General features: G+C 44.4%; 2 protein-coding genes across 9 annotated transcripts in view; both read right to left on the reverse strand.

The window, feature by feature from the left end:
• The window catches only part of IL17D (interleukin 17D), a 13657-nt gene extending 12883 nt beyond the window's left edge, over positions 1-774 (reverse strand). The window contains exon 1 of the mRNA XM_019652380.1: positions 176-774. Within this exon, the coding sequence (XP_019507925.1) occupies positions 176-187 (12 nt within the window). The 5' untranslated portion in view covers positions 188-774. The remainder of the gene's footprint in view (positions 1-175) is intronic.
• Positions 775-3139: 2365 nt separating this feature from the next.
• IFT88 (intraflagellar transport 88) overlaps positions 3140-25235 on the reverse strand; it is a 112189-nt gene continuing 90093 nt past the window's right edge. For 6 of the 8 annotated variants that reach the window (XM_019652387.1, XM_019652385.1, XM_019652386.1 and 3 more), the window contains 3 exons: positions 20013-20079; positions 3703-3870; positions 3212-3514 (listed from right to left, as the gene is read on the reverse strand). In XM_019652387.1, coding sequence (XP_019507932.1) covers positions 3393-3514; positions 3703-3870; positions 20013-20079 — 357 coding nt within the window. In that variant the 3' untranslated portion in view covers positions 3212-3392. Of the gene's footprint in view, positions 3515-3702; positions 3871-20012; positions 20080-25235 lie in introns of all 8 variants that reach the window. The other 2 variants (XM_019652384.1, XM_019652388.1) reach the window with 2 other exon arrangements.

A 25235-nucleotide genomic window follows, 5' to 3' on the forward strand; every position in this document is an offset into this window, starting at 1 on the left:
GTGCGGCGTGCGCGTGCCCGTGTGCGTGTGCCGGCCGGGCTGCTGCGCCGCGGGCTGCGAGTGCCTGTGACGCTCCGCGCGGCCCGGGCCCCGCTCGGCCGACCTACGGGGCCCGCCGCGGGGGCCCGGGAACCAGCCGGGGCCGGGGAGCTTGCCGCCCACAGCGTGTACTCACGAGTGACCGCATGTCCCCGGAGACGCCGTCCCGTCCGCCACGCAGAGCCGCGCGCCGAGGGCTGGGCCGGGGGCTGGCCGAGCGGAGGAGGGGCTTCGGCCCAGGGCTGGCGCCGCCCCACCGCCGGGGGCCGCGGGGGCCGGCCGAGCGCCGCCAGCCCTGCCCAGTGAGGGGACAGTGGGCCCAGGGCGAGACTCTTCTAGCAACGAAAGCTCTGCGACGACACAGCGGGCCACCTGGAGAAAGCGAGTTCACACCCTGGAAGGCCTGGCTTCTGCAGGACGACTTTCCCTCTGAGATGCCGCCGTTCAGAGAAGCACCTCAGATTGTTCAAAGCTCTCCAGCAGGTGACAGGACACCGCTCTGTTTCCCCTAAAGCCCAGAAAATAATCACGCGTCACTATCGACTCAGAAATCAAAGTGCTAACCCCCAACCGTACTTGCACGGCTGTGCGTGCGCATCGCTTGGTTGGTCTGTCCCGATGTCGGGTGTCCTTCCTTCATTGTAAATACAGTCATGTCAAAGAAGCCTGAGCGCCTGTGAACAAATTTGACGAAATATACTTAAATAAAGGAACTATGCGTGTTATACTGCAAGAACACAAGAAAACGTGCTCGTTTGTTCATTCTACAAATTAAGCTTAATGCCTTTTAGGTGGTAGGCTCATGAATATGGTCATTTTACAGCAGTCATACTTTAAAACAAATAAAAACAAAAGATTGTTACCCGCTGAAAGGTTTTCGAAAGCGTAGAAAACACCTGTTAAGGCTTCCTGAATGGTCTGCAGCCTTGGTGTTTGACTACCTGGAAAACCATTGGTTAAGCTACCTTTGTTATGCTGGGCAAGAAAAGCACACTTTTATACGTTTTGACTATCCTACAGCTGAAGAGCTTAGGGATTATGTTATTTACTGCCAAAAGTCCCACAGAAATCTCCAATTTAAGAGAGTTACAGTTCTTGGTGAGTGGACATTTCTTTTGAGGTTATAAAACACCATTTTCTGACTAGTAGACAAACTGTTAATGTTCTTTGTTTCCTTTCTGGTGAAATGGAAATAAAGATATAAATACTCAATTACTACTTATTTTTTATTTGATAAAAGAAAATGTGGGGGCCCTTTAGGAGACACTGTCATCACATTGCATTGGAATACTCAGTGTCATTACAGCACCCTTTCATATGTAAGGTGACACAGTGCCAGGCTCTTAATTCTGCATATTATTCAACAATATGCCTTCCACTGTCTGATAACATGGTAACTTCTCTCTTTTCCCTTCATGACCTTGGTCCCTTCGTGACCTTGGAAGTGGAAAATATTTACTTTCCAATAGTTTTCACTGTGATAAGATCACAAACTACTGAAAATGCTCACCTATTTGATAGAACATAAAATTCGTCTTTGTGAGTCTGAACAGAGTTGAGAAAGTGTCTTATAAGCAGGTGCAAAGTGTTTTAGTTGTCCAATTCACAGTCAGTTCCCTTTAAATCTGAACATACTTATGAACACGTGAAATCACGTAATAATTAAATCCAGATTTGAGACACACAAGTGAGAAAAAGGCAAAGCACTCAAAACCAAGCTCGTCATGTTCCCTTAGAAATTAATGCCTCTCTAGTGTTCTCAACTGAAGATGTCACCATCCTCATAGTCCCGTAAATTTGATTTAAGTTGCCTTCAGTCCCTCCCTCTCACCCCATGGTCACTCAGCCACCCCAACACCAGGCACGGCTGTAAGACTCCTTAGCATGGAGAGTGCTGAAAGTCTTCTAGGAACGTGTTGGGTTACTGATGCACATATCTACCCACCCTCCCCAGACCTTTAAAGGGCAGTCAGATTTCCCCAGTGTGGTTTCCGTTCCTGCTGTCACCTTCTTGGTTAGCATCATTCCTGTCAGCCATGCTGGCACCTTTACACCCACACAGATGATTCACTCACACCCTGTCCTCTGAATGACTAGCTGGGCTCCACTTGTCTTTTCTCCCATCACCTCTCAGCTGTCAGGTCATAGGCTCAGACCCCAGACACTGCCATCACCAATAACCACACCACATCCAAACGCAGCTTCAAACCCCTTGCTCCAAGTCACTTTCCCTCCGTACTCACTCCCTATCACATCACTCCATTTTATTTTCTTAATTGCACTGAGCAATCCCTAAAGCCCTTTAAAAATACACTTGTCTGCTTCCCACCAGAATTTCAGCACCTTGAGGACGGGGTCTTGCTCTGTGGCTCCAGAATCTTGCACATACTGGACGTTAGTGCATTTGTTGGCTGCCTCCCCCTGGGCTCCTCACCGGTCCTAGGACCAGGGAAAATGGTCTGGTTCTGGTTTTGTCTCCTGCACCAAAGCGCGCACACTGGACAGACATTGTTATATCTAATAATAAGGTGGAGGGGTCCATCCTCCCTAAAGAAGGGTTCACGATGAGCTAGTTGTGACCGCCCGTCACTGTGATTCCTCTAGTGTCCACATCACTAAGAAGAAATGCGTGTGGTCCTGGCCCCTTCCCACGCCCTATGTCACACATGGGAAAGGCAGTCTTAGCGTTGTCACTGCTCAGTGCTATCGGTACACGCCACTTGGCTGAAGGTACGAAGGAACTACAGAAAAGAGCAATGGGCACATGGTTTCATATTTTCCCTTACTATACTTTGTACTGCCTCTAAAATGTGCCATTTTAATAATATTATAATCCCCTTCAGGCAAAACTTCCAAAGACTTAAAAATTTCAAACTTGAAGTAATTTAACTTGAATAAAGATTAATCAGTGATGTGTGATAGCACAGTATTTTCCAAGCTGCAAATCATGAAATCAACCTAGTGTTCTCATAACACTTTTTAAAATGAAATTATAGAAAATAGCACACACTGTGGTGATAGGGGTACATATCTGTGACTACTCACACATACCTATACGTACGTGTGTGTGTGGGGGGGGTGGGTACTAGGTCGGGCAACAAAACTTAGTTCTTACTGGGGGACAATGTTTTCAAAAGGGTAAGAAAGTCACTGGCACAAAGTATTAATTTCATGTGTTTTTATTCCATTAAAACCAAAACAAAATTTAAACCCATACTTAGAGAACAGAATACACTTATTTAAAGCTTTCACAGTGAACAAAATTAAAGTTTATATATTTAATCCAAAGTTTAACATGAGTATTAACTGTAAGGTGTTTCCTTCCCTTTAATAAATAACATATAATGTCCATATTATTCTGGAAGCAAATAATCTCCTAAGTCTTCATCAGCAAAATCCTCCTCCTCGACTCTTTTTTTGGCCGCAGTTTTTGGTCTTTCTGTTTGAGGGCCAAGTGGGTCCACGTAGGAGGCATCTAGGTTTCAAAAGAGATTGTTGCATTAGAGTAATATAAAAAGCAAACCAAATGTGAAACCAATTAGTCTTGTAATCAAAACTGAACAACTCAGAGTGAAGTGAAGAGAAATGCTCTCCCAAGTCATCCAAGACGTAGTCTGTCCACATGAAATTCTTAATGCCAAGTACACGGCTTTGCCATCTCACCAGTCTTCTTCAGATCTGCTGTGCCCATGGGCACTGGGTGGGGGCACCGGCACTTGCCTATTTCTTTGTTACTGCTACTTTCATAAGGTTCATTTGTCCCAGGTAAAGTTCTGAGTTTGGCACTTAGTCGTTCACCTTTACTACTGGCACTACAGTTCTGGCCACTCTCTGAAAGCACAAACATAAAAATGCATTTGTTTAACACATTGAGAAAACATAACACTACGTTACTCAGCTAAAACACACTTATTTGCCAAGAAACAGCCAGGCTTCCTCCGGAAGCCAACTTCCGAGGGACGTAATTCCTGTTTTCTGAAATGTAGAAAAAATCTGCTGGGAAACACCTCTTAAGAGCAGTGTGTATATGTATGCTTTTGTGTGTGTGCTGGTTACAGCCTTCAGTTTTGTAAGCTCACTTGTGAAGAGGCCACTCTGATGAGTATAATCTAGCAAAGAACAAAAAGCCACTGGAGAAAGAACAAACGGGCTGCTGAGTGGTCCTAAACGCCCAGAGAGGAGGCCGTGTAAGCTCAGCCCAGGCAGGAGAGGACCCAGGTCACACGACCAGCTTTCTTCAGACAGTAGAAGGATGTCCATGTGGAAGAGGATGAGAGCTGCCCTGGATAGTACAGTGGATTTGGGCTCAGTAGAAGGAAAACTTGAAAAGGGTTATAGTGTCTGAATATGGAATGGCTGCCATGGGAAATAATGCAGCCCATGTCACTGAAGATTTTCACATAGTAGATTTTCACACTGAAGATTTTCACATAGCTGAACACTCACATTAGTAGGAAACATTAGTGGTACTTTTAACCCTAAATTTCCATTATATTTTTTAAAAGAACCACTCCCCTAGCTCCACAGTTTCCATTTCTCCCCCTTAACGTTCCTAAAATGTTATTTTTTTCTATTATGGAAGCTTCACTTTTAATTAGGGTATTCAGCTGATATGCACTGATCGTTTCTGGGTACACTTCATATTTTGGCTTATTGATCATGTCTCTGGGAATAAATCAAAACAAGATGGTCTTTAAAACCCTACATTTGACGGTTGGCCAACTGATTCAAAATTAGAAGCCCTCTTGGGATTCTTATCAAAAACATTACTATTTCCCCCCCCCATTGTTGATACTACTGTAAAGAAAATACCTTAGTTTAATGCATTGAATGTGTCTACATTTTATTTTTTTGTGCTAATTTGTTCCTCTAATTTTTTGGTGCAATTGAGTCAAATTTTTTCCATCTAAAAGTATAAATGGGTGCCTGAGTGAACTCAGGTCAAGAAAGTTTGCAAACTATTGCTCTAGGTAACATTTACTTCCTTTTTCACATACATGTAAGTTATCTATATGAATATAACAAAACCCTGACATCTCCCTCAGCACCCCAGGCCCTTCTGAAATCCTCATGTGTAATTCCCAGCCTGAAGGATTCCGTCCTGTGGGAAAAGCAAACCTTTAAAAATGCAAAATACCTCCTCAGAAAACTTCAACGGTCCAACTGAAAAGCCATGAATACAATTTTTAAACCTTTTCTACTATAAAGTCCACGAGGGTACATTGTGAACATCCTTGTTTCCTCATTTCAACCAACTAACATTGCCACATGGGCAGATGCAAATGGTCAATAAGTATTTGCAAGTCTGGGTGGGTTTTATGCCTAAATAATAAAATGAGTTATTATAATCTTTTCATTATAGCACAAACAACAATTACTATTTCCTAGAAGGAAGTTAAATAACAAATAGGTTCAGAAAATAGAATTGGGAGATCAATTTATCTGAATTATCAACCAGTTAACACTTAAACTTCCAAGTGATACTTTTATTTTGTAAGAGAAAAATCTTAAACTCAGGGAATTTAGAGTAAGAAGGAATCTAGAAACTTTCCTATACCAGAAAAAAAGAATACCCTGTAAAATGGACAACGTATACAAAGACATAATTCCCAAAGTGGGCATTATGAATGAACAATAAACTTAAAAAAATGGTTAACCTTACTTAACCTTAGAAACATTAAGTGAAAAAAGCAAGCCAGAACACTATATACAAAATGATACCATTTTTAGAAAGCTTAAACACAAGCAAAATTAAATGTATTGTTTGTATACATGATGAAATTGTATATGAAAAGACAAAAACTGAAAAATGTAAACCTAAATATATGTAAAATATAAAACTCAGAGTGGTTATGTGTGGTTATGGGGAGGCAGGAGGTAGAACAGGAAAAGGCACACAGGTAGGAAAGCAGAACAGTAATGTTCTGTTTCTCATGCTTTGTGATGGATTCATTAATTTTAATTTATTAATATGCTTCACAACAGCGCTACATGGATGCTTTTGTAGGTATCAAATATTGCATAAATTAAAATTCACATAATTCTAAATGTAAGATTCAGCATCACCTATTAAAATGGCCAAGATTTAAAAATTAATAAAATAAAATGGCCAAGATTTTAATAATATCAGATTAGCAAGTGAAATGAACAAATTTTCTGAGATTAATTTGGTAAACATATCAAAATACCTAAAGTTTTGCAGTCAGCAAATTAGCAGAATAGAAAGTCCCAAGCCTTGTTTCCTTAGAAAGGTATTGACTTAACACAATGTGCGTCCAAAAAGCTTTTTTTTTTTATTTAAAGATTTTTTTATTGGGAAATTGGGGGATGGGAACAGACAAGTTGCTGTCCCTTTGTTCTTCAGTCTAGTTGTGGAGGACGTTACTTCACTGGCCCAAGTTGGCACCGTCATTGTGCTCTTCCCGGGTGAGGCACATCAGTCGCACGCCGCTCACTGCGGCTGCTGGCTGCTGGCTACATACGGTAGCCCATGGCAACCCACTGCCACAGGGGCTGCAGCCTACGCCATTGCCGTCAACTCACGGCAGCCCAGCTCCAGGTTGAGCTGTTGTTCAGCATCTTAGCTGTGGAGGGCAGTGTCACTGGCCCTCATATGTGGGATCCAAACCNCCCAGCTCCAGGTTGAGCTGTTGTTCAGCATCTTAGCTGTGGAGGGCAGTGTCACTGGCCCTCATATGTGGGATCCAAACCAGGGCCCTCTGGCGTCCCAAGCCAGTTCTTAACCATCGCGCCACTCGGCCAGCCTCAAAAAGCTTTTATGGGAGCTCTAGAAAGCAGTCAGGAAGTGGCAGTCCCCCAGGCAAGCTCCAAGCCAAGAGCAACTGCATTGCAACAGGTGAGAAAAGCCATTTCATTTCAACTGTGTCAGCCCCTATCCTCAAGCCGGCAGACCTACAATTGGGAGGAAAAGCCCAAATTGCAGGTTCTCCTGTGGGAGGGATAGAGAAGAGCTTAACATACATCCAACGTTTGGGTTTCTCAGGGAACTGCCTGAGTTTCTGTCTTGCCTGACCTGGAGTGCTCACAGATGCCTGCGAACTGCTAGAAACAGAAGAGGGCTCCGTGGCTGTGGCAGCACCAGAGTACCTCTCCACTGAACACAGAAGCCGGCACAGCCTGCTGTGATCAGGAGAACGTGTCCAGCTTGTGGCTTCTTCCTTCATGATCAGAGTGGAATGTACATCCAACATGGCTGCTTTGGGGCGGGGGTGTGGGGGGGTGTAGGAGGGGGAGCAGCGGCTGCCTGAGGGTCTGGTTTCTGTCTAACCTGGTTCAAAGCACTAATGAGGAATTGGCATATCTTGGATGCCTAGGGGCTGCAGGGAACAAAAGAGGGCTCAAGCAGCTTGTTGCAGTGCCGAGATCCTCAGTACTATAGACAGACACCAGAGGAACAAAAGGTTACAAAGCCTGAGAAAGAAACCATCAAATCTCTCTAACTGGGAAGTTACATACATGTAGAAACAGAAGATGCATTCCATAAAAATTTTGAGAAACTCCCATAATCTCTAGCGGGGCTGAGTGGTGAAGGGTCTTGCCCTTGTACAGAGCCAGTACAAAAAGACTGGAAGAAGTGGCAGTTTTTTCAAATGAAGAAAACACAACGAAAAGTAATAAGACACACAAAGACACAGGAACATGGTCCAAAGTAACAAAATAAATCTCTAGAAGTTGACCCTAAAGAAATGGAGATCTATGGCTCCCCTGACAGAAAAATTCAAAATAATTGTCTTAAATGAGCTCAGTGTTCTACAAGAGAACATAGACAATAAATGAAATCAGAAAACTGAAGCATGAGGAAAATAAGACTATCAACAAGAAACTGTTAGAAATAACCAAATAGAAATTCTAGAGCTGAAGATTATAGTCATACAATAACTGAAGTGAAAAATTCACTAGAAGTGTTCAAAAACAGACATGATCAAACGTAATAAAGAATCTATGACCTCAAAAATAGGTCATTTGAAATTATAGAGTCAGAGGAACAAAAAGAAAACAAAATGAAGAAAAGTGAAGAAAGCCTAAGAGACTTATGGGATATTATTATGGGAGTCCCAGAAGAAGAGGCAGGACAGAGAGATTATTTGAAGAAATAATGAACCAAAACTTCCCAAATATGAGAAAGGAAATTAACATCCAAGTTCAAGAAGCTCAAAGGATTCCAACTAGGATGGACCCAAAAAGACCCATACTGAGACACATTATAACCAAACTGAAAAGTCAAAGACAGAGAGAATCCTTAAAACCAGCAAGAGAAAAGTGACTAATCATGTACAAGGGAACTGGCATGTGACTGTCAGCAGATTTCTCAGCAGAAACATTACAGGCCAGAAGGCAGTAGGGTGATACATTCAAAGTACTGAAAGAAAAAGCTGCCAATAAAAAAATACTATATTTGGCAAAACTTTCCTTAAAAAATGAAGAAGTAAAGACCTTCCCAGATAAACAAAAGCTAAGGGAGTTTATCACTGGTCTTGCAAAAACTACCAAAGGCAGTCTTTCAAGTTGAAACAAAAGGACACTAAACAGCAACATGAAAGCATATGAAAATATAAAGCTCCCTGGTAAAGGTAAACAGACAAATGCAGCATCCTGTAACAATGTCATGGTGTTGTCATGGTGTTTTAATTCAGGTATAAGAATATAAACAATAAAAACATAAAAATAACTACAAAACCATGTTAATGAATACAAAATATAAAAAGATGTAACGTGCAACATGGGTAACATAAAGTGGGGAAGGGAGATGGAAAAAGTAGAGATTTTATATTCAATTGAAGTTATTAGTTTAAAATAGATTGTTATAACTATAGGATGTTTATGTAATCCCCATGATAACCACAAAGAAGATGCACAAAAGAAAATGAGAAAGGAATCAAAGAATGTCACTACAAAAAAAGGAAAATCAACATAATACAAAGGCAGACAGCAAGAGACAAAAAGCACAAAATAACTGTAAGACATACAAAAAAATAACAAAATGGCAATAGTAAGTACTTCTCTAGCTGTAATTATTTTAAGTGTAAATGGATTAAACTCCCCAATCAAAACACAGAGTGGCTGGATGGTTCTTATTAAAAATATCCAACTATATACTGTAGTTTTCTGACCCCTGCTTTAAACCATCGATTGTGTTTCTAATTTCAATTATATTTTTCATTTTTATAAGTTCAATTCGGTTTTTTAAGTTTTTTATATTCTTTTACATAAGTATTCCCCACTGTCTGAATTTGATTCCTGAGTTTGCATAGTGAGAATTTGGACCATGAGAGACACTGTGTTATCTGACTCCTAAATTTTAGATAGCAAGTGTTTAGAGTTCAGACAGCAGAGGGTAACAACCCTATCTCAAAAAAGGTATCTGAATCTATTCAGCTCTAGAGTTCAGAAAATATGAGATATCTGTAGTCTTGCTATTAAAATCTAGACTTTATCTGATCACAATATTTGTAGTCTTTGAAGATAAGATTCCATAGCTTCTGTTGCTCACTCAGGAGGCTTATTTCCTCATGCATTCAGGCCTTCTTCAGAGTTGTAGGTTCTCGCTTTTTAGAACTTTATCTGAAGGAATTCTTTGAGACTTATGCCCCCAGGGAGGATGAAGATTATTTCTTCTAGGCCCCTGGGAGCACCACCAACTCAATTCCACCCTAGACCAAATTTCCAGCTTTGGGTTCAAGCCACACAGGTAATCATATGTTCTTGCTCCAAAACCACATGAGTGAGGGCTGATGGTCAGGCATTTTCAAGGGTTCTTTTCCTGCTCACTCCTACAGAGCCAAGGTGGTGACCCATTCTTGTGGGTGAATTCTTCTCTAGTTGATCCACTGAGGGGTCCTGGCTTTATGAAGGGCATTCTTTAATCTGACCTCTAACCTTTTGTGTGCTCCAGACTTTGTCTCTCGGTCCCCACGAGTAGCCTATAAACCCAGGCTCTAGGCCACTAGGAATTAGGGCTCCTGCTCTTACTTATGTCTTTGCATTTAAATTTTCTGCTCATTTTTGGTCTGCAGAGAATTTCCTTCTTTTTTTTCCCCCACCTCAGCTATGCATTTAAGAAGTGTTTTTCATTTTCTTGTTTTTAATACTCAGCCCTCCATGTTCGGGAGTGCTCTGTGAGGAGGAGAGTGCTGTATTCAGTCCATCTTATTGCTAGAAACAGAAGTCTGCAATAATTTCACAGTTGGCAGAAACACAAACATCATTACAAAGGCTAAGTCTAACCTCTTTCTTTTTCAGGTGAGAAAGCAGGTCTGGGAAGGTGAAGTCACTTGTTTGAGAGTTCAGTGCATTGCAAGGCTGACACCCAGTCCAGGTTTTCTGACTGCAGCTTGGTCACTGCCCCTGGCATAATCATGCTTCTTTTGGCAAAGGATGCATGGAAAGGGCTTACTTTTCATACAGATGACCGTTTCCATGAATAGTGTGGCCTTGCTCACATTCCTAGTTCTGCCACATGGCTGTCTGAATAACGACAGTGAAACATCCAGACAAGGAAACTCAGCATCGCTTCTGCAGTCCTGTGCGGAACCCTCTTGCTGTCCCCAAAGCAGCCCGACCCTCTTGCTGCCTCATGAATGAAGTCTGCAATCCTGAGACTGGGGGAGCCCGCATCCTGCCAGTGTTTTTACAAGGCAACTCATACTCAGAAGGCGACCTATTTGTAATATTTTACAATATTACAGTTTTTATATAGGAGCTCTTTTTGTGTGTGTGAGAAAGTGAGCTTTATAACACAGGCTCTATTCATGGAACAAATTAGGTAAAGAGGCTGACTACACAAATTTCCACCTCATGTTCTCTTCAAATAAAAATGAACTCACTTTCCACGGGAAGACAGTTGTTACTTATTTAGAAAGAATATGCCTTACAGCATGAAAATTATTTATAGTTGTAGATAAACTGAAAGCAGAAAAAAGCTGTAAAGAGAAGATGGAAAGCAATGTACCATATTTGGCGGTGTATGATCTGCACTTTTTTGCCCAAATTTGTGAGGAAAAATAAGGGTGTACATTACATACATGGGTAGTACTAACTCCATATCTATATAAATGTTTTTAATTCTTTTATTTATGCTTATGATAAAAGTATAACTCTAGAAATCAATAATGATATCTGTATGCAAAGTAATACCCTGGAATACAATCATTGATTTTGTTGAACTTACTACAAACTTGCAAAGGCGAAGAGTTCTTGGCCTATGATGCATAAATATTGTAAATTTGATACCGGTACATGAAATTTCTTATACCTTGTATCTGTTCTTGTGTTTTGTAATTATTTGTTCCATAAAATTTCTTATACCATAATATGTTAAAAAATAAATACTAAAATCCCTTTATAATACAAAAAAACAAGTACCTAATGTAAATAAATAAAAATTTGAATTAAAAAATTAGGATGAAAGATTTTTTCCCTGAAGGTTTGGGCCAAAAGCGTGGGTGCGCATCATACATGGCAAACACAGTACTTCATTTTTGTTAATTCTGTAATGGTCAAAATTTTATCAGGTTTAAGATCAATGAGTTTACTAAATTGAGTACATAATCCATTTACACTAGCAATGAAAATAAGAAAATTGCAGATTTCTTTAACCTTAATCCCATCAATGATATTTTAAAATTCCGATGAGCACTGACTGTGCTCCCACTTGGTACACGTGGCCAAGGGAAGGAGACATGGCCACCACCTCCAGCCCTCTAGAGCCTCTGGGGACTTTTACCGGAAACATTGACTATGAATAATTTCCATGATGCCACACTAATACCACATTTTAAAAATCCAATAAAAACATGATTTTCCTTTTTGTTCTTATTTTGTTCATTTTAGTACACTATTAAGTGAAAATTATTTTGTTTACAGAAAAGCAAGAAGAAACCACACTGGATAATTACTATTAGTCACTGCACTCTGGCTGCAAATGAGACTGTCAGGAGCTGCGTCACCTCTCAGGCCAGGAAGTGGGATGTGGGTCCCCAGCAAGGAGACGGGCCTGTGGTACCTGCCCAGTGACTCAACAGTGCAGAACACAACTAATCCTGGAATTACTTCCCGCTGGGCACTGAGTTTATTCTCAGTGTTTTCTATTCTAATGGTGTGTTTTCTATTCTAATGGTGTGACCAACGTGTGTGTGTGTGTGTGTGTGTGTGTGTGTGTGTGTGTGGTTGGCTGCCTGAGTCTAGGGTGTGGGCCTTTTAAAGGCAGTGAGGAGCATTCCCGAGCATTACCAAATGCCCACATGGTCCGCTCGCAGCAGATGCATTCGTTTATAGGGAAAGCCCCTGCACCTCCTCCTCATATCCGGGCTGTCCTTTGCAGCTCTGCCGCCAGCCACCAGGGTACTTGCATTTCCCAGATTATCTATTGGTGAGGCTGCATACTCATTGCCACACCTGACAGAAGTTTTCCCCTCCGCCACCTTCCTGCATCCCACGTGCTCCTTACATCATGGAAATCGGGTGCTTGCCTCCAGCCATGTGCCAAGACTGCTGCCTTTAGGCTTCCAGCACTGTCTTAGTGGAGAATCCAATAGTCCCCCTTTCAGTCTTTAAGGCTCAGTTAATCAACACATGTCTGATAATTCTTCAACCTCCACCCACCGCTTCCCTAAGTTAGGAAGCCTGTCAACTTCCCCTATCAGTTTCTCAGCATTTGAAAGTGCTATCCAAAATGAAACCTTCTGTAAAACTCTTCCAGTTCCTCTGAGTGTTGTGAACACAGGGCCCTTACTCTTTTAAGTGTCTTCTTAAATGATTCTCTTTTGGTGAACTATAAACTCTGATCTATCCATTACACATTCAAAGTTATTTTGGTCTTGGTCTCTCTCTCTCTCTCTCTTTCATTCCCAAGATGATACTCAATTCAGCACCAGCTAAGATGCAGTCACTAAGGAAAATACCCTCATTCCCTAAGTGAGGAAGCTTTGTTTGAGGCTAGAAATACTGGAGAATGCCCGACAGCACTCGGAGACCTTCCTCGTGAATGTACTGTCCAGCTTCCTTCTGGGTACTTTGCAGTCCGACATGCAAGATGGTCTGTCGTTTTCTTATGAACAAGCTGATCTTCCTTTCCCCCACCCCTTTCGAAAGGTCAGGGGCAGCGTCCCATGGCCACGGGTCCAAAGCACCCCCAACCCCCACCATCTAAGAAAGTCACATCCACACAGATGACACAACGCTCACATCATCCCACAAGGCTCACTGCTAGGACCCAACTCATCCCTATGCTGTCCCAGCTGCCATTCTCGGTGGGGCCCCTGCTGTTGATCTAATTGTGTCATTACCCAGAAGGACAGCTAGTGGGGACACAGAGGATGCAGGAGGAGGTTCTGACAGCTACTGTGAGGGGCGCTCGGAGGCAGAAGGGTCTGTGGAGGGACAGTGAGGATGCAAGCACAGCAGATCATGAATTACTCCAGTTTAATTATATTTTGCATATTAAATGCTTAACTCTGTACGAGGCATAGAAAAAGGATATGGGAGGAGGAGCTGGAAGGAAATTGGTATTTACTGAGTACCCATGATTGTCAGGAACCTGATAAATGCTGATTTGTTGATAAAAAGGCAGGAAAAAAGGAAGGGAAAGAACAACTGTGTGTATAAAACTTGCACGTGTGTGTATGTTTTATCGATATATATAACATATATTTTACATACTTTATGAGATTTAAATATGTGTATTACACATATTTGTAAAATCTTCAGACTGCATTTCCTGTACTTTTTGTAGTTTGCCTCTGATGGAAATTCCAGGAGTTTGACGAATGTATTGATTAACAGCAGCATTACTGGAATAAATATCCTGCTTCCCAAATAAGTAAACTTCAAAAACCAACACTCATTTGTAGATACCATTTCTAGTACTCTTGTTAAAACCGTGTTTTATAAACCGTAAGACAGTGGTCCATTTGCGGACTTTTACCTTCACGCCTAGGTACCTGTGAGCCCGCAGAGTCAGGAAAAACAACACTCGGAGAATAACAAACGCGAAGGTCATGTGTCAAGCAGAGGTAGCTAGAGGCACTTCAGCATAGCCAGAGGTGGACACTAGGACCCAGGTGCCAGCTCCAAGCCCCCCCCCCCCCCCAAAGACCCCTGAGGGAGGTAGGTCTCAGGCTCACTCCCCTTTGATGGATGAGGAAACTGTAACAAAGAGATTAAGGAACTTGCCCAAGGTCACATACCATGAGGTAACTTGAAAAAGGGGGTCCATGGATGCCGAATGAGCACCAGCACCCAGGAACTGATGGCAGTGCCCTCTAACGAGGGCATCAGGAGCACGCTCTTAGACACAGTCTCATCGCTCTGACGGATGATCTTGGGGTGGCTGAACTGAAAGGCTGAGATCATCTTAAGAGGAAAAGCTCAGTGACGGAGTCCCCTGCACCACTGTAGCCCTGGGCTAGGAAGCTGTGACCAGTGCTCTGAGTAAAAGGACATTCCCGGGACCCCCGTCATGACCAAGAACATTCATGGAGACTCTGATGGAGAATGGACCCTCCTTGTTTTTGTGCAGCGAGCGAATTAAGAGTGGTTCATACATTTTTAAATGGCTGGTAAAAGCAAAAGAATAATATTTTGCGACACATGAAGTTATAGGACATTTGAACTTTGGTGTCCCCAGGTGCAGTACTACGTGCATGTTGTCCTCGCAGAGGTGCCTGTGGATGGGCATTGAGCCTACACCGTCCACTGTCTGGGCCTGCACGGAAAAAGGCGCCGACACCCGGCTGGTGACAGTGCCAGGACATGGTGACAGGCTGCGGATTAGACCAGCAGGGTGGCCTGACACGACACTTTTCTTCAGGACCTGCGCACAGCACTGATGCTGCTATGAGCACAGCTGACCATTTTCTAATGTTTGTCACTAATATAAAGTCCCAGCCGTGGACCTCCCAGCCTCACAGTGCACAGGGGCCGTGTCTGGCAGCTCCTCTTTAGGTGTCTGGGGGGAAGAGATCCACATAGATTTCTATCTCCCCTCCTGGGACGGTGACGTTTTATCTCTGCATACATGGTGGGCACTGGGCATGAGATGTCCCCTCTTTGCTGTGACACCACTGGGGCCCCACAAAGCTGTTCAGAGGTATTCTAGTCAATGAACTTGTTCACTCTGGGACTGTAATCTTAAAATAAACGTTTGAATTCTTAAAATTAAAAAACACATGGTTACAATGTACTTTATAAAAGCCATGTTCCTCAGAAAGTGGACCTTAAAGCGAATTTCTGTTCACTGAGTCAGTCATGTTATCCCCTGATTTTCGTAATAAAATCATTTTCAGTGCAAAATTAAGAGATATGTTTTCGTAGGAAAAAGTAAACTAAAAACTGCAGGAAGGGCTGGCCGAGTGGCGTGATGGTTGGGAGCTGGCTTGGGACGCCGGAGGGCCCCGGTTCGGATCCCACATGTGAAGGCTGGTGACGCTGCCCTCCACAGCTAAGATGCTGAACAACGGCTTGGCCTGGAGCTGGGCTGCCGTGAGTTGCCGGCGACGGCGTAGGCTGCAGCCTCTGTGGCAGTGGGTTGCCATGGGCTACCATATGTAGCCAGCAGCCAGCGTGAGCGGCCAGCAGCTGCAGTGAGAGACCGTCCAGAGGCCGGTGACTGATCTGCCTTGCCCAGGAGGAGCGCAGTGATAGTGCCAACTTGGGCCAGTGGAGCAACATCCTCCACAACTAGACTGAAGAACAAAACGACAGCAACTTGTCTGTTCCCCTTCCCCCAGTTCCCCGGCACTGTTCCCATCCCCCCAATTCCCCAATGGAAATCTTTTAAAAAAAAACAAAACTGCGGGAAGCCACTAAGCATCACATAAACAAAACACAACCTTAAAATGGACCCAATACTCAAACAAATAAGTTACAAGTTCTACTGTCAAAGGGAACATGCCACATAGGAAGGCACTCTGAGCCTCGAGGACAAACGCACGTGACAAGCAGCGACGTTCTGCTTTTTAAATGCAGCTGGCAGTCACTCCTGTTATCTAGTTTATCCGAGTGAGCTACACAAACACCAACCACCAAGACCCTGAACTTGCAGCTCTACCGGTGATGGACTTAATTTTTCTTCTCAGCTGATGGATGTTTTGGCACTGAGCTGCTTAAACCTTAGCACCGAATTTAGCATTCAAAAGAGAAATGCATTTTTACATGGAGTAGTTAAAACAAGTTCATTTCATTTTAAGTTAATTCTGTAAAAGCAAACAAAGGTGCCAAAAAACTCGGCATGGATATTGGAAATTCTACAGCAAGCACTGCTGGTTTTCAATGCAATTCGTATCAAGTAATGACAATAGTAGCCACCAGGACCTCAGTACCCATGTGGCCCTCCTCTGGGCTGTGTGTGTGACACTCACATTGCCTCAGTGTGACAGCCAGGGCGGGGGCCAGAGGCTGGGTGGGTACAAATGCCACATACTATGGATTAGAATTAGGTGGCAATGGTAGCAGCCACCTTCCTATACCCACTGTGTCACATTTAATCCTGTATTCTCTCATTTGAGATACAGCAGTGGTTCTCCAAGTGTGGCCCCAGGACCTTGTCAGAAACGTGCATGCCTGGCTGTCACGATAGACTGGCTCAGGGCACCTCGGAGGTGTGTCACAGGCCATCCGGTCGATTCTGGTAACACCTGAGAACCGCTGATGAGGGAGGGAGCCTGAGGTTCATGAACAAATTCACAGCAAACATAAAGCTGCATGAGACTAGTCTAGCCCATAAAAAAAGAATAATTTTCAAGGGCCTCAAGCTTGTCAGAAATAGTATTTATGTACACTAATGATGATGTGGAACGCCCCTGGGGTGCTGGCTCCTAGGCAAGCCCTCAAAAACTGACATGTGGGCATGGCCGTTAACACATGGCACTCAGACCAGCTTAAGGCCGGCCTCATTTGGATTCGTGTGAAAAGGGCCGAGTAGTATTTCCACGTTAGGGCACAAACACGCAGGCACAGGCTTTATGGGTCAGAGGGGGATGGGGCGCTCCTCGGGGCGACCTTCACATGGAGCTCGCACTGGGCATTGCTGAATGGGCTATGACAGTGGGTGGGTGACTGCATAGGGTGACCAGTGCTGGTGAAGATGGAGGCGTACCCAGGGTGCTCTAGGGGGCCCCACAAGGCAAAAGGAGGGAGGCGGAGAGAGAGGGGTCCACAGCTTGGCTTATGCAGACTTCAAAGCCAAGGACAACCATGCCCTGCAGCCAGGGCAGAGAAGTAGAGAAAAGGGGCAACAAACACGAGCCCGCCATCCAAAGGGGCACTCCGCTGGGGCTGCAGGATGAAGCAAAGAAACAAGGGACAAAAGGCAAAAGGCAGGGAAAGCTGGCAAGTCCCCCCGAGGAGCTGCTGAGTGCTTTAAGCTGTGCCAAGAGAAGCAGGAACATGAGCCCAGCTTGTAAAAACACCTCTGTAACCCCGTTTCTACTCCCAAATGCCCTCGTGTGAGAAGAAAGCACGTCTGTACACTAGAACTGTTTGTGCTGGACTGAGATGGACTGGATCAGATAAAGGAAAATGTATTAAAGACGAAAAAGAAAAAGCAGCAGTTGGGAGGCCGGAGCGGGAGGTGGACGCCTAACAGAAAGGCCCCTCACCCCTGCACAGGCGTCAGGCCAGGTCCGTCAGCGACCTCACCTGACTGCAGGAGGCCCGGCCTGTTGTTCTGGGATGCAGTTCCAGGAGTACGGGGGAAGGTCATCTAGGGAGGCTGAGCAATTCTTCGCATCAGAGGACCTGGTACCTGGCGGCCTGAGGTGCACCTTGACCTTTCTGGAGTTGGAGTCCTCCTGGGGTTCCCATGGAGCACCAACCTGTACACCAGTCCTGAGGACTGCCCCAGCATCTCTAGTGGGGGCCTGGTGTTTCTGAAGCCAACTTTCTGTGCAGCTATCGGGGTCACTCAGGCTGAGGGTTAGGGGTTAACAGTGGGATGTGTCACAGGCTGTGAGCACTTCCTGGAAGTGGTTGTTTTGTGAGCTGAACTTATGGTGCTTAGAGGACGGGTGGGATCCAGGGAGGTGGTGAGTCTGGTGCGGAACTGTAGTCAATAATCAGTAGTTCCCTAGGGGCTGCACACGACAGTCACCCCTGGACGGGACAGTTTACAGGAGCTCATACCAGGAGCCCGGCGGCTGCGCCTGCTGACCTGTGGTTTGTGTCACCCACGTGGGCATCTTGTCTGTTGGGCTCCTTGGGCCCATAAGGTTGTTTCCAGTCCATGCAGGCCCACGACCCCACCGCTATCGTTCCAAACTCCAAAGACATCTGAAAGCCCAGCGTTCAGGCGGCAGTGTGTAAACTTCTTAGGCATAAAACCTGACTTGCCCTGAAGCTGTTTTGAGTCATTATTTACCTGGAGTGTGACTATTCATGTTTCACGGAATTAATACTTATTCCATGAAGAGGTGCTCCCCATGGGCATTACATGCATATGGCTCATGTACCATATTATTTCTCTCAGCTCCAGAAAACGCTGAATTCTACAGCGCACTTGGCCCCAGGGACTTTGATAGAGGCTGTGGGCCGGGTTCACGTCTCAGACCCAGACCCAGAATGCAGCTACCACCATCCCCGGGCAGTCAGCGAACACATTAGAACAGCAGCTGGGGCAGGGTGGCAGAAGTAAGGGCCATCTGAGGGCTGGGGACTGTACTGGGACGTCAATGTCCATCGCGACCAGGAGGCTGACGAGACAGGAGGTGGCAGCCCCCTCCTGGGCACTCTGGAGATGCAGGTTCAGTGCTGCTCCTATGAATCTGTCAGGCTCTGGGCAATGCCTCCCGTGACCAGAGGGTCAACAGGTCAGGACTGTGAGGTTCAGCGGGAGAACCAGGCTGTGTCACCAGAACTAGAGGTATGGGTGCCTGGCACTGCCTCACGTGTTGGCAAAGCAGAGCTCTGACTTCTGGAAGAGCCCTAGTCCCAGCTGCAGCTCCTAGCTGCCTAACTCTGCCTTTCCAGCTAGGCTCTCCTTTCCCGACATGGCACAAGGGCCACGTCTTACTTGTCCCAGTGTCCTGGGCACTTAGTACAGTGTCTGACATGGAGTATGAATCCAATGAACGATAGGGAATGAATAAGAGAAATGCTGGCCTAGGCTAAGGGCCATGTCTTCCTTTGTCTGAACTCCTGGACACAAACAAATGGTATAACACAGCCGTGGTGACACAGACCCATGTCACATGTGCAAGACACTGCTAAGTATGGATGGGGAAGAATGGAGCTATGTTTATAGGTCCCCACTTAGCATTTATTTTCTCAATCAGTTTCTTTAAAACTACCACACTTCTACTAAGTTTAACTTCTGCTACCCCCAAAGAAGAAGGAAGAAGGTAGGTTTTGTTGATGGGGGGAAAGGGAAGGAAGGTTTAACAGACCTAATTAAGTGATGATGTCACAAGCATCACAGAGCCAAGGAATTTAGAGGTGCAGAGGACCATAGAAACCTCCTAGATCCTACAGCATTTATATGGCTGCCCCAAAGACATGGCTGTCGTGATCAAGGCTGGCACGGGCACCATGCCCCCAGGTCCCAGACTGGCACTGCACCTGCACTAACAGGAGACTAAAGGCTGGGACCGCCACGCGCTGTGAGACCACCTTACTTCTCATGGTACTTCCTGAAATTGTGAATGCTACAGTATAACACCATAAGACTTCATTAGTATGGGCATCTATGATAACTTATCCAACCTGAACATGTTTGTAAATCAATTAGCAGAAACAGGTATTGTTATTGAAGAACTAAAATCCACCAACATTACAAACACTCAATTTACATGTCAGACTGACCACCTACAAAATTAATTAGAATAAGTGAGGTTTGACTATGTATAAACAAACAAACAAACAAACAAACAAACAAGCAGATGGAGGACATTTCTGGGCTGTTTTAAACTGTTTCTAGAGGCCCATGTGCTAACCAGAGTCCCAAGGTGACAGGAGGCACTCACCATGGCCGGCGCTCCCCTCTCTCTTGCTGCGGGTACCCCCACTGCCGTCTCTGCCAGACTTTATGCGCTGGAACAAGAAGAAAAGGGGTTTAAAAGAATGCCTGCTATTCCTTCAAAGTTGAATATAACTTGATTTTTAAGTGAATGTTACTGTGTGATGCTGAGGACTTACTGTCCCTACTTTCCTAAAAGTTGGGTCAGATCAAGTGACGCCTGAGGGTTGGTTCTACAGGAAGGAAGACCAAGTTGTTAATTCAAAGCCGGGTTCAAGTCCTGTCCTCCTCATTCTAGCGGCACTTACACTGCAGAGCACATTGTGACCTCTGCATATGGACATCCTAAAAACCAAGTATTTCTCGATGTGAAGTTCAGGCCAATACAATAGTGTAAGGAGAGGCAGGGAGTGTACAAAGGGCGGTCCTACTCTGTGATGGCTGGACCTGAGCTGTTTCGGGGGAAACGCGAACTGGCTTTGATTCAACTTCTATAATCAAGGCACTGTTAAAACCTCACAAAATGCCCAGTCTGTTCAAAGTGTACTTTCTTCAATACAAACTCACCCTTAAAACACGAGAAATATCTCCAACCTCTGACATTCATAGGTTTCCGTTTCCATTTTGTTATTATTTTGTGTTTTGCCTAAGTGTTAGAACTTTTGTATTAACACTGAAACTGCCTCCGGTCACACTACCACATTCTCATACATAAAATGGTAGTTAATGATAAAACGTAGTTACTGAAGAGACACAGATTACTTTTGATAAATATTTACTGTACAAACGAATCAAAACTTCTCAACATAAGTTGATATCTTACTTAGATCTTCAATAATATAAACATAATTTCATATTTAATTCAAAAGGCAAATTATTTATTCCCTCAACCTTGACAACTCCCCAAATATTTATAAATTATCAGTTCCTGGATGAGGTTACTGACATTGTGGTCTGATAGGAAGAAGAAAAATTTCTCCTCAATAATTCAAGACTCATTTCTGTAAAAGGAAACACTCTCCTAAAACTTAGGACTTTCAAATATAGGAAGCCTGCTCAAGTTTTTTCTATTAAAAAGAAAAGAAACCTCCCTTGAGAGAAGAAGAAACTCTCCCCTTGCCTTCATAAATGAAAAAATCTAAAAATTAAGAAAACAAAAACTTAAACATCTATAATCAGATTTTATTTCAAAACCTGGTTTCCACCTCTGCAGATTAATCATCACCAGTGTATCAAGAAAACAGTGCCAAAATACTGACGCTCTTAAACACAAGTGCCCATAGAGCTGGATATTTTTCTGACCCAACACGAGCACAAACTGCTTAAGGAACCAGTTAGGATACAGCAATGTGGGAGGTGCACGTTCATGACCACTGCGATCTTTGCCCGATCCACCTGTTCCTTGCTCTCATCCAGAACATTCCATCTTGGCTCTCATCCATTTCCCCCAATCAATCCCTCTGAGTCCTTGCTTCTTCCAGCCTGGAATCACCCCCACCACTCCGAGTACACCCACATCAGGACCCCCAAGGCCCTGGCTTGGCTTCTCATGTTTCTAATGCACTAAGAGAAACCTAAAGCCTGGTTGATTCAAGGACTTCCCTTTTTCCTCTTGCTCACCCAGGACGCTGTGCCTTCCTGGAGACAAGTCGCGTCAGCACAAGATGGAACCACTCTGGGTACGGCCCGCAGCTGGCTAGGGGGCCTCTAGCCCAGGCCCCATGCGAGCCAGCATTACTTCAAGCACCTGACTGAATCAAAGATGCCTGCCTGTCTGCACATGAGTGTGCTGGTGCCTCACTCCAGGAGCTGCTACATCTCCTCCCAGCGGGACGCTCCTCACACTTGTGTCCTTGTCCCTTGCCTCTCCTGTGGGCAGAGAATGTTGCTTCCCATCGTCTTCCCATTGAACACTGTTTGCCTCTGAAAGGCAGGGAGTTCCAGCAAAATCGACCTTGTGTACTGACAGCTACAGTAGCTGCAGCAAGGATCCATGGGGAGCTTACAGAGATGGCCATGCCAAAAGTAAACCCAAAACATTCATCAAAACATTACTTTAGAGGGCTCCAAGTTCAAACAATCATGAACTGTCAGGGCTCAATTCACTTTCCCCCCTCACACCATCTGCACGATCGAGTTTCTTCCACAGCAGACGCAAAGGCAGACCCTAGAGGGCCTGGTGTGCTGGGGTGTGGGGCTGGCCCGTGGGGCACCCTGGTGTCCCACAGCCAGCCTGGAAGAGGGCCTGCTCTGCAGGCATGTGGTGGGAGGTAAGGCAGGCCTAGGTGGGGCCCCCAGGGCTAAGGAGGCCAGGTGAGGGGCGAGCACAGGGCCCATGACACAGGGCTGCTGCTAGGTCAGCAAAGGGAACATGACAGGGCGGTTAATCATGGAGGCAGCTCAACTTCACAGACGGGTTTGAGCTGCACGAATGGAGAAGCAGGGCTGGCTGATGAGAGGGCGCTGGGAGAGGAGGAAAAGGCCAAGAGGTGAGCCAGTGCAGACCTTCAGCCAGGAAGAAAGAGAATGATGGCAGTGGAGTGGACCCCAGATTTTGCAGGGCCCAAGCTTAGTCTGAGACAGAACATAAAACTATGAAAATAAAAACTGCACAACAATAAAAAATATTTAAAGGGGCCAATGCAAACGGGGGCCTGACGCTTAAACTTCACCCCCCACAGTCAGTGCACTGCCATGGTGGCTGACACTGTCCTCAGAGCACGCAGGGCAGATGGCTTGCCGTGGCTCTCCGGCCACTGGACCACAGGCTCCTGGAGGACCCTGCCTCACACGACAAACCTGATACAGGTCCCACCTCAAACCTAGCACATTCCAGGCATGCTAAATGTTTGTTACAGGCACACTGATGTTCTCGTCATGTGGGTGTGGGTGTCAAACAGGAGGGATGCTCGTGCATCTTCTCAGTCTTAACACTTCACAGAGCTCACGGGAATTCACGCTCACTTTGGAGAGGAGTGCAGCAAGGCCTGAGGGCAGGCGAGACAGGTGGCACTGACGTAATAATGGACAAAAATGGTTCTCATCACATCAAGGCTAAAATGTGAGGGGAGCAGCCACACACGGAACATGGAACACGGAACAGAAAGTGACAGAGATCTTACTTAATGACATGGAAAGCTTTTATAAAAATTCATTTTGGAAAAAAGTCCCATTGAAAAATATACGTATTAGTTTACGTAGATATTTGTGAAAAATGCCTGGGAAGATACATCCAAAATGCTGACAGTAACTTCAGAGTGTTAGGATGGGTGACTCCACTTCTTTCTTTATATATTTTTATTTGAGTTAATATATTACTTAAGAAAATTATCTACCTGAATTTTTAAAAGAACATTTATTTTTTTAATAATATGGAAAAATATGGCATTCCTATTCTGAAAAATATATAGCATTCCATTTTGGGAAAAAAATGAGAGAAGCTACAGAGGAGCAAAGCAGGTACAAATAAAATCATGAGACAAATGAGATAAACAAGCGTTGTGTGCAAGAAACACTTTTCCCTTTACACCAGCATCCATGGTGCCCACACATGCCCTACACGCCTCTGCTGGGATTGGAACCAAATCAGAGCGTTTAGATGTTGATGTTTCCTCAACCATCAGTTAGAGCAGTGCCACTCAGTGTGGGCCCCAAACGCGCCAGCCCATGCACGGTCACCTGCCCACCCCAGATGGGGTGAGACAGAGCTTGAGGATGAGCGTTGACAAAGCTCTCACTTTGACATAATCATTTTCCTAGTGATGTCAATGACAGATCAGGACAAAAATTAATGTCACCACAGACGGTTTGAGAGGTACTCATCTAGAAAATTACCTTTACTTTACAGCTAATGAGAACGAGGTCCACAAAGGATAAATGTTCCTTCCGGGTCACAGAGCAGGTCAGTGGTCAAGCTGGGAGAGAGGTCCAGGATCCCGCCCACCATACTTGCTTTTATTCTGTCAACCAGAGTTTTGTCCCAGAGAACTGGGAGCAGTTACTTGTTCCCTAGTTATGGATTCTTAAGAAGATTGGACCTGACTTCAAATTCAAGAGAAAACAGAATTTAAGATGCTTCTTTGTGACTCCAACTCGAGAGAGTCCAGGAACATGGCTGCAGCTTCCTGCCTGCAGACCTCTAAGCACACCTCTTCCCGCGGTCTCTGTATCAAACTGCAAATGCCAGCTCCTCCGCATGACCTGAGCCCTCGCAGGCCACACGCCTCTGAGCTGCATGGCAGAGATGCTGGTGTTCAGCTCAGGCTCCCATGCTGCCAGCCCCGTGAGCATGGGCCGACTCACACGTCAGCGTCTTCCTTCCATAGCGCATGGAAGACGGTTGTAATGCTTCCTGAGAGCAGGAGCAACGGCTGGTACAGGCAGTGCATAATGCAGGATGTCCATGGCCTTGAACAAAGGAAGTGCCCAAATCACCATGAATTTCATACCAACAATGTATATTTTCTGCTGCCTTTTTGTTAAACTTTGTAAATATGATAATGCATACAATGTACAAAACATTCTTGCATTTTTCATTACATACATGAACTTGTAAAATTTTGCGTTTTTTCTGTAAGTCAGTTTTAAAGCTATGCCTTTATGAGATCTTATTACTGCATCTTTTCCTTTTAAGAAACATAACCAAAAGGGTTTCTGCTCAAATAGATTGTATACTTATTTTCTTTTTTTTTGGTAATAACTGGAAGTTTGAGGATAAATACCAACTACATTTTATATTAGTTTTGAATGTCACATATTTTGTGAAATTTGGACAAAAGAAAGCATTTCCTGAAGTTGGCTGCTGATTTCTTTGGGGGGAGAACAGAAAATATAGGACAGAATTTATGTATCTGAATATTTTAAAAATTTAGAAATTTGATTTAAAAATTATTAATATCTTTCCATTTTTAGACTAGCAATTAAAACTTCCTGTATTTTGTAAATTATTTCCTTATTCATTTTTTTTTTTTTTGCCTCCTTACAGTTTCCTTTTGTTCTCTAATCCTCTTTGGAATCCTGGCTGATATTTTTCTCGTTTCATATTTACAATACTCAGTCTTCAATTCCTGCTCTTCTCACTTTGCTCTTCTCAGACATATGGTCAAGTTTGACAGAAACACAAAACATCCCTTAAAAGCAGCACTGCTGGGGGTTCCCGGCATCCACAATGACTCACGCCTGGAGTCGCTTCGTGTGGCCATAGCACACACACACGCACAGGCTTCTTTCT

Source organism: Hipposideros armiger, unplaced genomic scaffold (genome assembly GCF_001890085.2).
Source record: "Hipposideros armiger isolate ML-2016 unplaced genomic scaffold, ASM189008v1 scaffold_178, whole genome shotgun sequence".
Classification (NCBI taxonomy): Eukaryota; Metazoa; Chordata; class Mammalia; order Chiroptera; family Hipposideridae; genus Hipposideros; species Hipposideros armiger.